Genomic DNA, 14540 nt, shown 5'->3' with positions numbered 1-14540 from the left:
TGAATGTTCTTTTATTCTGATTATTGATTATAATTTCAGATAGAAAACAACTGGCCCAGGAGAAAACTTGGGTTTCAATGTCCCAATTAGAAGTGTTTCTTGGATGATGAAATGTCAACTTAAAGATAATTAAAACACATTTTGTAAGTATAGGTCACTGAGAAATAAGACATTAATTTTGAGTGTATTTTCTGAAATATGTTCTCAAATAATTTGTTTCAAAGGCTTTATCTTTATTGTGAAATATTGGCTCAAAGATATATCAAATTTTGTAAATAATCATACTATGTAAATAATCATTACAGAAGAGTTTTACCATTGAGCTACATTACCAGCCCCTTTTTTTTGTTTTTTATAATTTTTAGACAGGGTCTCACTAAGTGACTTAGGGCCTAAGTTGCTGAGGCTGGCCTTGAACTCGTGATCCTCCTGTTTCAGCCTCCTGAGCCACTGGTATTGTAGGTGTGTAGCCCCCTCACCCAGTTTTGCCTTTTTTTTTCTTTGTTTTTAGACAGGCTCTCGACAATTTGCTGAGTTTGACTTCAAACTTGTGATCTCCCTGCCTCAACATCCCAAGTAGCAGGTATTACAGATGTGCACCACCATAACCTTCCCAGGAATTTTAGAATTTTAGACTAAATTTCATTATCTAAAGTCTTTAAAGGACTGTCTTTTTATCCAGCTGGTTGAATTAATTTAATTATTTAATGGATAGAAGGATAGTCAATAGAAAGGAAATTATAAAATACTGGCAGAAAAGTGTCTCAACTATGGTCTCAGAAAATTATATCAGAAGTTATGAAGTAAAACACAGACATTATAGATAAATAATCACTAGACATGAATATTGGTATGCTGGTATACACTTATATCAACATTTACATAGCTGTATATCTGCCTGTTTATGGATTTCCATCTAAAGTTGGTCAATTTTTAAATCAACTAGAAAGTTATATAAATTTTGTCCTTGAACTATAGAAAGAATTCAGAATATCTTAAGAAAATGTTCATCTGGAAATTGGAAACAGGATTAGCAGCTATTATAGAGAGAATGAAAATATAAATTTAAATAAAATTTTAATATGTCTTGCCTTTTTAAAGTTGTGCACCAGGATTTAAATCAAAGTTTGGTAGGCCTCTTTCTCTTTCTCTCTCTCTCTCTCTCTCTCTCTCTCTCTCTTTCATCTACCTAGAAATATTATTTCAGGAATATATGAAATAACGTTATACACATAAACTTGAAAAAATTGAAAGGATATAAGAGTGTTAAGAAATATAGAATATAGAAATACAGAAGCCCAAAATAAACTCTGAGAGTAAATTTAACTAATTTTAAAAATGACCTAAAGTCTCAGAGAAAATTAAACAAGCAAGAAACTTTAAAAGAGCAGGTAGATATACGTCTGTTGTGTTGTAGAATTTATTTTAAAGACAAGTATCAAAAATATATTAAAATATTAATTGCAGAAGAATTTGCAAAGCAAAATGGAAATAGTCCTGGCAGGCAGCTATCAGTCTGTCTCTCCCTCTTTAGACATTTTAATACAGATACTTCTTTAGAAGACACAGGTTGCTTTGTGCTGTGTTCCTGTAAAAAATGTGTGTCTACAGATGGAGAACATTTTCACAGACTTAAAAAGAGAAATTGAGAGAACAAGCAGTGGACAATTGGACAAATGAATGACTCCTTTATTGGAGAAAATTTACTGTTAAATCCACAGCATTCATATGCATGCACAGATACACACAGAAACACATTCATTGATGTCTGCTCGGTGTTGGACAGGAATGCTTGGTATGCCTACCCTTTTAATCACACATGTCCATTTTTACTGCAGAACGATTGTTTGAGAATGAGTAATAACTCTATGGTCACAGAATTTCTTCTCCTGGGTTTTTCTGACTCACGGAGTCCTCAGCTCCTACCAGCTGTGATTTTTACTGCGATATACCTGGCTGCCCTGGTGGGGAATGGCCTTGTCATGACCATCACCTCCCTGGACCCAGGCCTCCACTCGCCCATGTACTTCTTCCTGAGGAATCTGTCCCTCTTTGACATCTGCCTCATTTCTGCTGTGGTGCCCAAAGCCGTGGCCAACTGGGTCACCCACTGCCACTCCATCTCGTTCCTCGGCTGTGTGGCCCAGGTCTTCCTGGTGCTTTTCTCAGCAGACACAGGCCTGTGCCTCCTCACAGCGATGTCCATGGACCGCTATGCTGCCATCTGCCATCCCCTGCACTATGAAGCCATCATGAGCAGGGACACCTGTGTGCAGATGGCCACTCTGTCCTGGCTCAGCAGTGGCTTTGTATCTGCTATCCACACCGTGAGCACCTTTTCTTTATCTTACTGTGGATTCCATGAGATCCAACAGTTTTTCTGTGACATTCCCCAGTTGTTAGCTGTCTCTTCTTCAAAGCGTGTGACTGCAGAAATTGTGCTCATTATTATTAATGTCTTCCTGGACACTGGCTGCTTTGCCGGCATCGTCGTCTCCTACGTCTTCATCTTCTCCACCGTCAGGCGGATCCCGTCCACAGCAGGGAGGGCCAAAGCCTACTCCACCTGCCTCCCCCACCTGGCAGTTGTGGTCCTTTTCCTTTCAACTGGTTTTTGTGCTTACCTGAAGCCCCTCCTGGGGTCCTCCTCCTCCACTGACCTGGTGCTCTCTGCGTTCTATGTTGTGCTGCCCCCGTCCCTCAACCCCGTCATCTACAGCCTGAGGAACAAGGCCATGAAGGCAGGATTGGAGAAGTTGGTCACCGGGAAGCTCCTGACAAAGCAGCATGTCCTCCTGTTCCTCCAAGAATAGTGAGATTCCTCCTTTCCCGTTCGTGGATATACGGGGTCAGTCTAGGCTGGTCTGTGTTTGTCTCCAGCGTTATCTGGAACCAATGTGCTCATCTTAGTTCAAACTGGAATAAAATACGCGACCAGGTTATTAGCAAAGCTGCGCTTGGCTGTATCCATCCTAGTTTGGGAGCATTGCCAGAGAAAGTGTGCTCATTAGTGATTTGCCGCAGATTTCTCTAGGTTATCTTAATTGGTTTCTTAAATCAAGGCACACATCTTGGTTTTGGATATTTGCCAAGGCAGTTATTAAAAAGTCATTCTTGAGTGAGACTCTAGATCTAGATGCTGTGGTTTGTGCTCCAAAGAGGAAAAACAAACCATTGTGACCTAAAAATCTCCTGGCGAATGGCCCTGATTGCACTGGACCTGCCTAATCTCACTTCACCCTGTTGGGTCTGTTGGGCTCTACCCTGGCCTGTTAGACATTCTTTCCTGAGCACACATTTCTAGAGCCTTACACGTTACTTATATTGTCCTCATTTACAAAATTAGCTCCACAGTCAATAAAATATTCACTCCTATCTCAACAGCACATTCATAAATAGCACTGAAAAGCAAAGGAGGGGCACTTTGCCAGGAGATGCATTTTCCACAGATGGGCAGTTCTCCTACCTAGGCACGAGCACTGTGTCTCCTATCCCCAGATGATCATGTCCTTTCAACATTTTGGGGTTGCATAAAATATGAGATGTTGAGAATTTGTTAATAATTTCTGTCTTATATGTGAAAATAATTGCTGTGTTCTTAAGTTTTCACTTTACTATGTACTTTTTACCTATACTTTGAAATGTTCTTAATTTTCTATTCTCATTGACCAATATATGGAACTAACATATGAAACTGTTAAATATGTGATTTATTAGTTCTTTCTATCACTTCCTTATGATTTAAATAAGAGGTGTTCCCCAAATCTCACGGGTGAGACAATACAAGAATTTTCAGAAGTGCAATGATCAGACTGTGAGAAGTGTAACCGAATCAGGGGATGGATCTGCTGATGTGGATTAACTGGGAGGTAACTGTGGCAGCTGAGGTGTGTGGCTGGAGGAGGTGGTCAGTGGGGGGATGGCTGTGGGGTCTGTATTTTTTCCGTGCTTGGTAGAGTTCTCCTTGATTCCTGTGGGCCGTGCCCTGAGCTGCTCTCTTTCACCACACCCCACGCCCTTCCTCCATGATGCTCTGAATCACCTCAGGCCCAGGGCTGTGGATCAGCTCACTATGGACTGAACCTCTAGAAACATGAACCAAAATAGACTTTCTCTCCTCTAAAGTGCTCTTGCTGGCTATCTGTTAGGGTCTGTAAACAAGTCAGGATGGCGCCTGGCATTTTGCCAGAGGGAGTGGTTTATGAAGTAACACCAGCAAGCCATTAAGTGTGGAGATTCCTTATTGGTTGACTGCTGTATCTAGTTTATGTTAATTAAGATAAGCTGTGTGGAATGTATATATACCCCTCCTGTCCTACAATAAAGGGCTCCCACTCCAGCTGTATCAATCTACACAAGTTGCTCGTCACCCCCCGGCTATTTTGCCCAGCCAGCCGGGCTGCGGCAGCTATCTTTATTACATTGACCAAGATCTAACTAAAACAGTGTAATATCTGACCCTAATAACTGCAGGTGCAAAACTGGCTATGAATCAAGCTCAGTGATTTCCCATAGCACTCAGCCAACCATACCAAGAGCTGGAGACAACACTCACACACACACACACACACACACACACACACACAGTGAGAATTTAAAAAAGGAGAAAAAACTTATACTTGTCTTATGATTTTTCTGGTTCATGACCTTACCTGAAAATAAATGTACAGTGAAAAATATTTGGAGGAAAATATATATTAGTTAGAATTTACTAGAGGAAAAGGAAAAAGTTAAGTATGCTTTGTGTCTCCTCTTTATTTTATTATTTTCTAAAACATTTGCTCAAAATAATTAAAACTAGAACTCTCCTGCGGTTCAGCAATCCCACTGCTGGACAATCCACAGGTCAAGGGGACATTTGACAATGGAGCACATCTAGGCCGCAGCCCTGCGCCCTGGAAATGAAGTAGTGAAAACAGCTGACTAGAGAGGCGGCCAGAGTAAACACCCCGAACTCGACATTGGACAGCTCAAGACTTGACGGGACTTGCAACATGGGATTTGGTTACTGGAGCAGAAAATGAGGAAAGAATTCCTTGAACCCAAGCCCTGACAATTGTGGAGCCATGGGGAGGGGTAACAAAGAGAAGAGGGGGAGGGATCGCCCATGAGCTTCCTCCTCGGAAACAGCTGGGAGGACAGCAGGCTGAGTTAGCTGGTCAGCAGCCCCAGAGACAGTGGAGAAGCTCGCACAGGCCAGCCGGGGTGGGCTGAGAGCTGTGCGGCAGAGTGGCCTCTGCAAAGCCTAGAGTTGGCCCGCTTCCCTAGAAGAAGCCAAATAACATGGCTCTCACCACGTACAGACAACCACAGGTAAACCCAGAGGGAGCACCTCAGGAGTGGCTGCCTCTGACACTCATCAGAGAGGCTCCTATGGAGGATCATTGCTGGCTGAAGACTCCCCAAACCCCCTGCTGCAGACAGAGGAGTGAGGGGGACTTTGCCCAAGAGCAAATCACTCCCAGGGTGTAAGCCCCAACCCAGCACTCCCCCACCACCAAAGGAGCCAATTGACATCATACCCCTGTCACAGTGGTGAGTGGTGGAAGCCTTGGTGTTACAGATGCCCACAGAGGAACTGTGCCCACAGGCCTCATGGGTTCAGTCACCAAGAGCTTTGATAGGGCTTTACCAAGAATCCCCAGTGGATGAGGCAGGTGATAAGCACTCACAGCCACAGGGGCTCAGACCAAGGTGGGCCCACTGACACTCCACCTCCATTACAGAGATGGCACCCTGACCATCTCCACCAGTCACAGACCACCCACAAAAGCCTGTGCTCACAGGCCCCATCTTTGCAGACAGCCACCAAGCTCTATGCCACCATAAAGAAGGCCCTGCAGGGGCAAGTGAATGCTTAGAATTCCACAGAAGTCAGCAACAGCCCTGAGCCTCCCCTGCTCCCCTCACCTAACGGAAACAGCCAGTGGATGCCACACCCCAAGCATGCAGACGGGCCTGTAGGCTGCCGACCATCCTCCAGCTGGTGAGAAAGTGACAGAAACCAGGGAAGCAGCTCTTGATCCCAGCATGGTTCATCTCATGGACAGAACTTCCAGTGCTTCAGATAGATAGCTCTGTTTACTTCACTAAATAGTATAAAGACAAAAGATTGGGAGTTTAGCTTTTTAGAAGCATGAACGTAATTGGAGAATCTTCCCATTGGAAGGTTACAATAGGAGCAGATGACTTTACCAGAGAATTCTACCAAACATTTACAGAACTAACAATCTTTATAAATTCTTTTGAAAAATTGGCATTGGGGCAGCCCTTCCAAAATTATTCCATGAAACAAGTCACTGCCCTCAAAATACAAACAGACAAAGACATAAAAAGAACAGACATATAGAACAAAGACATATAGAACAACATTCCCAAATGTTCCTCAACATTAATCCTAAACAAAATACCAGTATACTACCACCACCCACATAACCAAACGGCACGGGCATGTTCCCAGAGAAGACGAGAAATGGTTAATGACTGTATGAAAAGAGACTCAATATCACTTATAATCAGAAAAATATTCATAAAACTACAGCGATGTCTCTTAGGGACTGTGTTCTCTTTAATAATCACACTCTCCTAGCCCCGGTTGTACGGTTGTACCTGCCCTTTTCTAGTCAAACTGTGAGATTTTCGAATCTTTCTGCCCTGCTTTCTGCTCCTGAGTATCACAGTAAACTGGGCTGAAGACTGCCTCATTATCCATGCCTCTGCCCCAGTGCTGCTCTGGCTGGAATTTCCTCTTCCAAGTTAATTAGCCCAGCATCTTTAAATCCATCCTCACAGAAAGTCTCAGGATACAGGCAGAACACAGGCGATTCCTTTGCCAGAACACCAACAGTCTCTAGTCCAATTTCCATTAGAACCCCCCTTCCCCTCTAAAGCCTCGTTAGAGTTTTTACTGTCTGCTGTTTTATTGGCCTTCTTGTCTCTGCCTTCCCACCAGAACCGCCCATTAAGCTCCATTTACAGCATTCAAAGGCTTTTCCAGATTGCTTTTTTTTTAAATTTCCGTTCATGATCCCCCTTTTCCCTCTCCATTTTCCCTCCTGTCCTCTCCTCCGACCCTCTCCTTTCTCTACCCTACTAGACATCCTTTCACTCATCTATTAATTAGTCCAGATTGCGTCGCTAAAATTCCAAAAGTACCTCTCCCAAACCAGCTCCAGTGTCTTCTGAACTGTGTGGTCAGGTGAGTCATAGCAATAGAAATTGTCACTAACAATTTCTGTTTCAGTTAGATTTTTGCATCACTGTGACCAAAAGACCTGAAAAGAACAACTTAGAGGGAAAGGTTATTTAAGCTTAAAGCTTTATGTGTTCAGTCCATGGTTGGCTCTGGGCCTGAGGTAAGGCTGAATATCATGGTAGAAGAGGAAAGCAGCTCAGGACATGGCAATCAGGAAGCAGAGAATGTTATGTAAGTGTGTTTCAAAAACTTAATGTGCATCTCGGTGACAAAAGACAAATAACTCAATCCAACATGGCAGAGTTTTATATTTTTTGTAATTTTTATTAGCCATTTTAATTATACAGAAAAAACACAGGTTTCATTGTGGCATGTTCATATTCATCACCCAAAGAGGAAAATCAAGTGGCAAGTAAGTGCATGAAAAGTCTCACAGTATCATTAGTCACTTGAAAGCAAAAATTAAAACCATAGTGAGACACACGTCACACTAATGAGAACTGCAAACATAAGAAGAACAAAAACAAAAAACGTGACAGTGAAGATTGTAGAGAAATTGGAACCCTCAACACATCACTGAGGGAAAATGTAAAATGGTACGGGTGCTGTGGAGAACAGCTCTACAGTTCTGCAGAAAGCTGAACGTGGTTACCACTAAACCCGCCATCCCATGCTAAGTGTGTACCCAAGAAAAGTGAAATGGCCTGTGTACTGACACTTTGTGCATAAAGATTCATGATAGCATCAAAGTGTATATCAACTAATGAATGGGTAATTAAAATGCAATATGTCCATAAAATGAAATATTATTCATCGATAAAAATGAATTACAAGTACATTCTAATGACATGGATGAGCCTCATGGACATTAAGATCAGTGAAAGAAGCCAGTTGTAATGGCTTCATGTTCTATATCTATATTGTATGGAATACCAATAGAGGCAAATCTATAGACATAGAGAGCAAATTAGCAATTGTCAGGGGCTGGGGTAAAGAGAAAACAGACTAGGGCTGTTAAGAGACACAGTGGGCTTTTTGGAATGATGGAAATGTTGTGAAAGTAGGGAGTGGCAATTTTTATGCAACCTTGGGAATGTACCAAAAACACTAAACTATACATTTTACATGGACAAAATTCATGGCATGTGACTTAATCTCAGTAAGATTGTTGTAAAAATATACTCTATCTATATATTTGCATAAGTTCCCAAAGACAAAAATGGAATAATATACATTATGGCAGAGTTTATAATAGAAAAAAAAATCCTGTAAGCAAACCTCTGTAAATAAACTTCTAAGGAAAAAAAATATAATACATTTAAAAATATAAAAACACCTTTAAGTTATAAAAGAGCAGAATTTATTTACATGTGATAATATTTTATAAATCAACTGTGACCTTTTTAGTGTCTTTTCTGCTAATTTTAACATACATACTAATTCTAAGTTGGTTTTTATTAAATAACTATTTTGCTTATTATCTCTCACATTTTTTCTAATTCTGATAATGCCTGTCTGGCAAAGTCATTAGAATTAAAGCATTTTAAATTTCGTCTTTCCTGGGTTGTGCACAATATTACATATTCTTTTTATTTATTATATTATTAGCACACTAAATATATAAATTAATGGGTTTCATTGTGACATTTTCACATGAGCATCCATGTGTCCAGTGACCCTCTCTCGACCTCCTCCCCTGCCAGCCTGATCCCCTTCCTTAGCAGTCTCTCCTGTTGCTATGTCATCATCCCCACCCTCTAAGTTTCACTTACACAAGAAACTTGTGATGCTTTCATTTCTGAGTCTGGCTTATTTCGTTTAATGTGGTGGCTCAAGTTGCACTCCTCTTCTGAAAATGACGCCATCTCATTGATCTTTGTGGATGAATAACCATCCATTCTGCACACGCACCACATTATATCTGTCCATTAATCTGCTGGTGGGCAGCGAGGCCCATCCCACAACTTGGGCACTTTAAATAGTTCCCCAATAAATGTGGGTTTCTTGGGGAACTATAAACCAATAAACTAGATCAAGTAGCTCTTTTGTATGCTGACTTTGACTCCTTTGGACATGTATGTGGCACTGGTATAGATGTATCACAAGGAAGTTCTAACTTCAGGTTTTTGAGGCACCTCTGTACTATTTTGCATAATTATTGTTGTCATTTATACCCCTATCGTCAGTGTTTACAGGTTCAGCATCAACATTTGTATTTTTGTTTTGTTGAGAGTAGCCTTTCTTACTAGGGTGAGATGAAATCTCATTTGATTTTTAATTTGCATTTCCCTGATGGCTAAACATGTTGAGCATTATTTATATATTTCTTGGTAATTTGTACTTCTTCTTTTGAGAAGTGTTTATTCACATCATTTGCCCATAGGCTTTCTTGTCCTTTTGTTGCTGAATTTTTTAAGTGTTTTATATATTCTGGATATAAGTCTTCTATCAGATAAATAACTGGCAATAATTTTCTCCTATTATTTTTTTGGGGGGTGAGGCTGGGGGGCTGGGGATTGAACCAAGGGGCACTTAACCACTAAGCCACAGTCCTTTTTAATATTTCATTTAGAGACAGGATCTCTATAAGTTTCTTTAGGTCCTCGATAAGTTGCTGAGGCTGGCCTTGAACTTGTGATCCTCCTTCCTCAGCCTCCCAAGAGACTGCAGGCATGCCCCACCACACCCAGCATGATTTTCTCCCATTCTGAATGGCTGTCTCTTTACCTTGCTGATTTCTTTCTTCGTGCTGCAGAAGCTGGTATAATTCCATTTGGCAATTCTTGCATTAATTTCCTGAGCCATTGTGTTCTTATTCAAGAAATAATTATGTGTATCAATATCTAACACTGAAGAAAATCTCAGTGTTACATTAAGGTCTTTGGCCCATTTTGAGTCCATGTTTGTAGCTTCAACCATCCATGGCTGAATGTCCAGTTTTCCCAGCACTGTGTTTAAAAGAGGACATCAGTTTTCCAACCTGTGTTTGGGCTCCTTTAATCAAGAATCAGATGCCTGTAGATGCCTGTGTCATTCCAGGATCTACTCTCTAGTCCATTGCTTTGCATGTCTATTTTTATGCCAATACCATGCTGTGTCTGTTAAGATGGCTGGCTCTGTGTTGTATTTTTAAATCACTGTTGTGATGCTGCTAGAATTGTTTTTTCCTGAGAATTGTGTTGGCTATTTAGGACCCGGTGTTTCCATATGAATTTCAGGGTGGTTTTGCCTTGGTATTTGACGGTGATTGCATGGAACCTGTAGCTCACTTTGTTAGTATGGCCAATTCAATTAGAGCATTAATACTCTAATGCAAAAACATGAAATAGAGCTGTGGCCACAGCTCAGAGTTAGAACACTTGCCTAGCATGCATGAGGTCCCAAGTTTTATTGCCAGCACCATAAAACTAAAACTAAAGTAAAACAAAAACCGTGAAACACTCAGTGATCAGTCTGTAAAAGTATGAAAACTGTAAAGTTTTCTTTGTGATGCAGAAGCTGGTGTAATTCCATTTGTTAATGGTGTAAAGATCGGCAAATAGATCAACAGAACATGAGAATAGTTTCAGAAAACAAAATCCCCAGAGGGGTCGGCAACTGATTTTTAACCTAAGTCCAAGATAATTCATTGAAAACAGGCTAGTATTTTTTAATGGTTCTGAAATATTGGAATTTATGTGCAAAATGAAACTTGAACTCAGCCTGGCACTATTTAAATTAACTGAAACTGATCCTTGGACTCAAATGTAAGCCCAAAACTGTATCTAGTAGAAAAACATAACTAAGAACTTATGAGTTTGGATTAAAGATCTATTTTAGTAAGACAATGCAAACACATCCACTCATAAATTGATACATTGGATTTAATAAAAACTAAAACCTCTGCTCTTAGAAGTGCAATGCTAAAGAAAGATATATCAAGTCACACAGAGACTTTAAATCATGTATTTCATCAGGGGCATTTATTTAGAAGATATAAGGAACTTCTAGACCTCCATAATCAGAAAAACGATTTTTTCCCACCCAAGGGAGAAAAAAGAGCAAAAAGTTTAAACAGATATTTCACAAAGCAAAGGTGTTCACATGGTAAATAAGTCCATGAAAAGATTCTATCATTTTGCATTTAGCAAACACATGTTAAATCAAAATGTGACACAACTACATAATTACTAGAAGAGCTTACATGAAGAAGGCAGACCATACCAAATGCTCACAGGGATGAAGAGGACTGAAGGGCACACATTGGTGACAAGAGCATTAAATAGCACAAACTCTGAAAAGCCACCTGTATTAACTATGACAGTCAGCCCTTCCACCCTTCAGGTATTTAGTTAGGTGAAATTAAAGCAAACACCCCAAAACAGATTTATTCACAAAAATATCCATGATTTCTATATGTGTAATAGCCCCAATCTGAGAACAGCCCAAATGTTTATCATCACACAAAGCAATAAACAAATTATAGTCTATTCATACAATGAAAAATTATCCCAAAATGGAAAGGATAGAGCATTGATATTGCTACTAGTTGGATGGATGTCAAAATAATTATGTTCAGGAAAAGAGCCAGATCCTCCAAGGTGCCCACAAAAGATGATGTACATCTTAATTGTTGAGTGTGTCAATTATGCTTCCACAAAGACTGCTTAACATATAATTTAATATGAAAAATGCTAATTACTAAATTATATATTTCTAAATATTTTTAGGTTAAACACCGAAGCATTTTATTTTTCTTTACCTTTGGAAAGGATTTGCATTTGTACTTCAAGATAAAACATTTTACTGATTTTATACAAGTACAATTTATACCTATTTTCTGGTGGTGCTTGATCAAGATGCTATATGAAATATGAGGTAAAAAATGACACGCTCTTTCTGCCTATTTAATCATCCATTGTTCCAGTTGTAACATTTTATTCCCCATAAGCCTTGATATTGCTCATTATTAAAGATATCAAGACAATTAAAGGACACTCTGTCTTCTACATTACAGATGTCCACACAGAAACGGAGAAGCCTGGTAAAGCCACCTAAGTGCCCACCCACGAGCCGCGGTGGTTTGGAGCAGATTCCAGACTGCTTTGTGAGATCCACAGACCCAGAACCCCTGAGAGCTTCCGCTTGGCCCTCTTCAGAGCCTGCTTGACATCTTTGTTCCTCAAGCTATAGATGAGGGGGTTCAACATGGGGATGACAACCGTGTAAAAGATGGACACCACCTTGCTCTGCTCCAGGGAGGAGACGGCACTGGGCTGTGCGTACATGAAAAACACGGTCCCAAAAAACAAGCACACCCCAGTGAGATGGGAGGCACACGTGGAGAAAGCTCGGTGGCGTCCCTGCACGGTGCGGATCTTCAGGATGGCTGAGATGATGCAGAGGTAGGAGACCAACACAACCAAGAAGGTGCCGACAATGATGAAGCCACACAGGCCGAGGAGAACCCACTGGTTCACAGAGGTGTCTGAACAAGACAGGGACAAGAGTGGCGGGACGTCGCAGAAGAAGTCGTTGATCTCATTTGGTCCACAGAAGGACAGCCTGAAGGTCATTGTTGTCTGAGTGACAGCATTCACTAGGCCCCATGCGTAGGACCCGGACACCAGTAGTCCACAGACCCGGCGAGTCATGCTCATGGGGTACAGAAGAGGGTTGCAGATGGCAGAGAAGCGGTCGTAGGCCATGGCAGCCAGGAGGAAAGCCTCGGTGGTGCCAAACAGAGACAAAAAGAAGAACTGAGACGCACACCCAGCAAAGGACACCCTGCGGTCATCTTTCAGGCAGTTTACCAGGGCCCTGGGCGCAATTGTGGAAGAATAGCAGACGTCCAGGAGGGAAAGGCTTTGGAGGAAGTCGTACATGGGGGTGTGGAGGTGAGCATCGGCCCTGATGATTGCAATCATGCCCAAGTTTCCCACCATGGTGACGACATACAGCACCAAAAAGACCAGAAACAGAGCTTTCTGCATTCCTGGCCCACCCCTGAAGCCAAGTAGGACAAACTCTGACACCTGTGTACAGTTAGCCATTGTGTAATGGCAGCCGGAGGAGGCGGAGGAGGAAGAAGGCCAGGAAGGGGAAACTCTGCAAGCTCCGTACAACTTACTGCCTCAGGGTTAAAATGAAATTAGAGATCTCCACGTGGCACTAAAAGCATTCTGTTTATAATCCTGTTACAGTGTCTTGGTTTATTGGATTCCATAGGCCATGAAATTGGAAAAACCTCTGCTGCAAAGGAAATAAAAATGGGATCAAATAAGCATTGACATAACTTTGCATCCTTTATTTACTTCACTTACCTAAGGGTTTTGTTTTGTTTTGCTTTGTTTTATTCTTTAAATGCTTTAGAGAAGTCTCAAAATCAAAGAATAAAGACAGTGACTGAGAGTCCAGCTCAGTGGCAGAACACTTGCCTAGTGTGCAAGGCCCTGGATTCAATGCCTTGCAGTGTGTGTGTGTGTGTGCGCGCACACACACACACGGACAACATTGGACATGAGTGCCCCTGAGAACTAGCCATTGAGCCAATCCTGCATCATATAAGAACTGTCATCAGACAGAGCTGGGAGATGTTGTCAAGTGACATTGGTTGTCTGGACAAGACCAAACCCTGTGCCACACCCTCTACACTGGTTTCCTGTTACTGCTGAAATAAATTACCTTTAATGGCATAAATCAACAGAAATTAATGATCTTTCAGTTCTAAGGAAATACAATGCAGTGCCCATGGTCTGCACTTGTTAACCAGCACGCTTCCTTACGGAAGCCCTGAAGGAGAATTTGTTCACCTTTTCCAGCTTCTAAAGACCTGCGTTCCTTAGCCCATGGTCCCTTGTGTTTTTAAAACTGGAAGCACAGCATTTTCTCTTCTCTCTGACCTCTCTGCTCTTGGACTTGCTTTTTCTGTATGTAACCATCCTGTATTCTTAAATGCCCTTGTGTTGAAATTGGATCCTTCTAGATGGACCAAGATAACCACCATCCTGCCACGCTGTCTCAATGTCCTTTGCAGTGAAAGGTACTGTATCCATGAATCAGTGTGTGGATATACTGGGAGGGTAGCTCTCATACCCACCATGGTATATATTTTATATATATATTTTATATATATATATATATATATATATTTTTTGTTGTTGTTGTTGTTGTTGTTTGTTTGTTTGTTTGTTTTTGTTTTTGTTTAGGAGACCTACATCATAGGAGCTCTTACATTGCATTTAAGAGCTCAGTAAATGGAAAGTATTTAACAAATGATGGTAGTTAGTCATCATTATTTATTGTTATTTTTAGATATATTTTTTAAAATTCTTGACAACAAGAGTTCTACCATGTAGGTAATCTA

At 41.1% G+C, this 14540-nt stretch overlaps 2 protein-coding genes across 2 annotated transcripts; one reads left to right on the top strand and one right to left on the bottom strand.

Annotated features, from left to right (window-relative positions):
* The first annotated feature begins 1853 nt into the window (after positions 1–1853).
* Positions 1854–2813, top strand: LOC114084511 (olfactory receptor 14A16-like). Its single transcript, XM_027925587.2, has one exon. The coding sequence runs from the start codon at positions 1854–1856 to the stop codon at positions 2811–2813; it is 960 nt and encodes a 319-aa protein (XP_027781388.2).
* Positions 2814–12228: 9415 nt separating this feature from the next.
* LOC114083349 (olfactory receptor 5AP2-like) lies at positions 12229–13227 on the bottom strand. The gene has a single exon (XM_027924582.2). It carries the CDS (start codon positions 13225–13227, stop codon positions 12229–12231), a length of 999 nt encoding a protein of 332 aa, XP_027780383.2.
* Positions 13228–14540: the final 1313 nt, after the last annotated feature.

Source organism: Marmota flaviventris (assembly GCF_047511675.1).
Source record: "Marmota flaviventris isolate mMarFla1 chromosome 5 unlocalized genomic scaffold, mMarFla1.hap1 SUPER_5_unloc_1, whole genome shotgun sequence".
NCBI lineage: Eukaryota > Metazoa > Chordata > Mammalia > Rodentia > Sciuridae > Marmota > Marmota flaviventris.
This window is presented reverse-complemented; position numbering and strand designations above follow the sequence as displayed.

Coding starts and splice junctions, on each gene's coding strand:
- LOC114084511 (XM_027925587.2), top strand. CDS start 1,854: ATGAGTAATAACTCTATGGTCACAGAATTTCTTCTCCTGGGTTTTTCT.
- LOC114083349 (XM_027924582.2), bottom strand. CDS start 13,227: ATGGCTAACTGTACACAGGTGTCAGAGTTTGTCCTACTTGGCTTCAGG.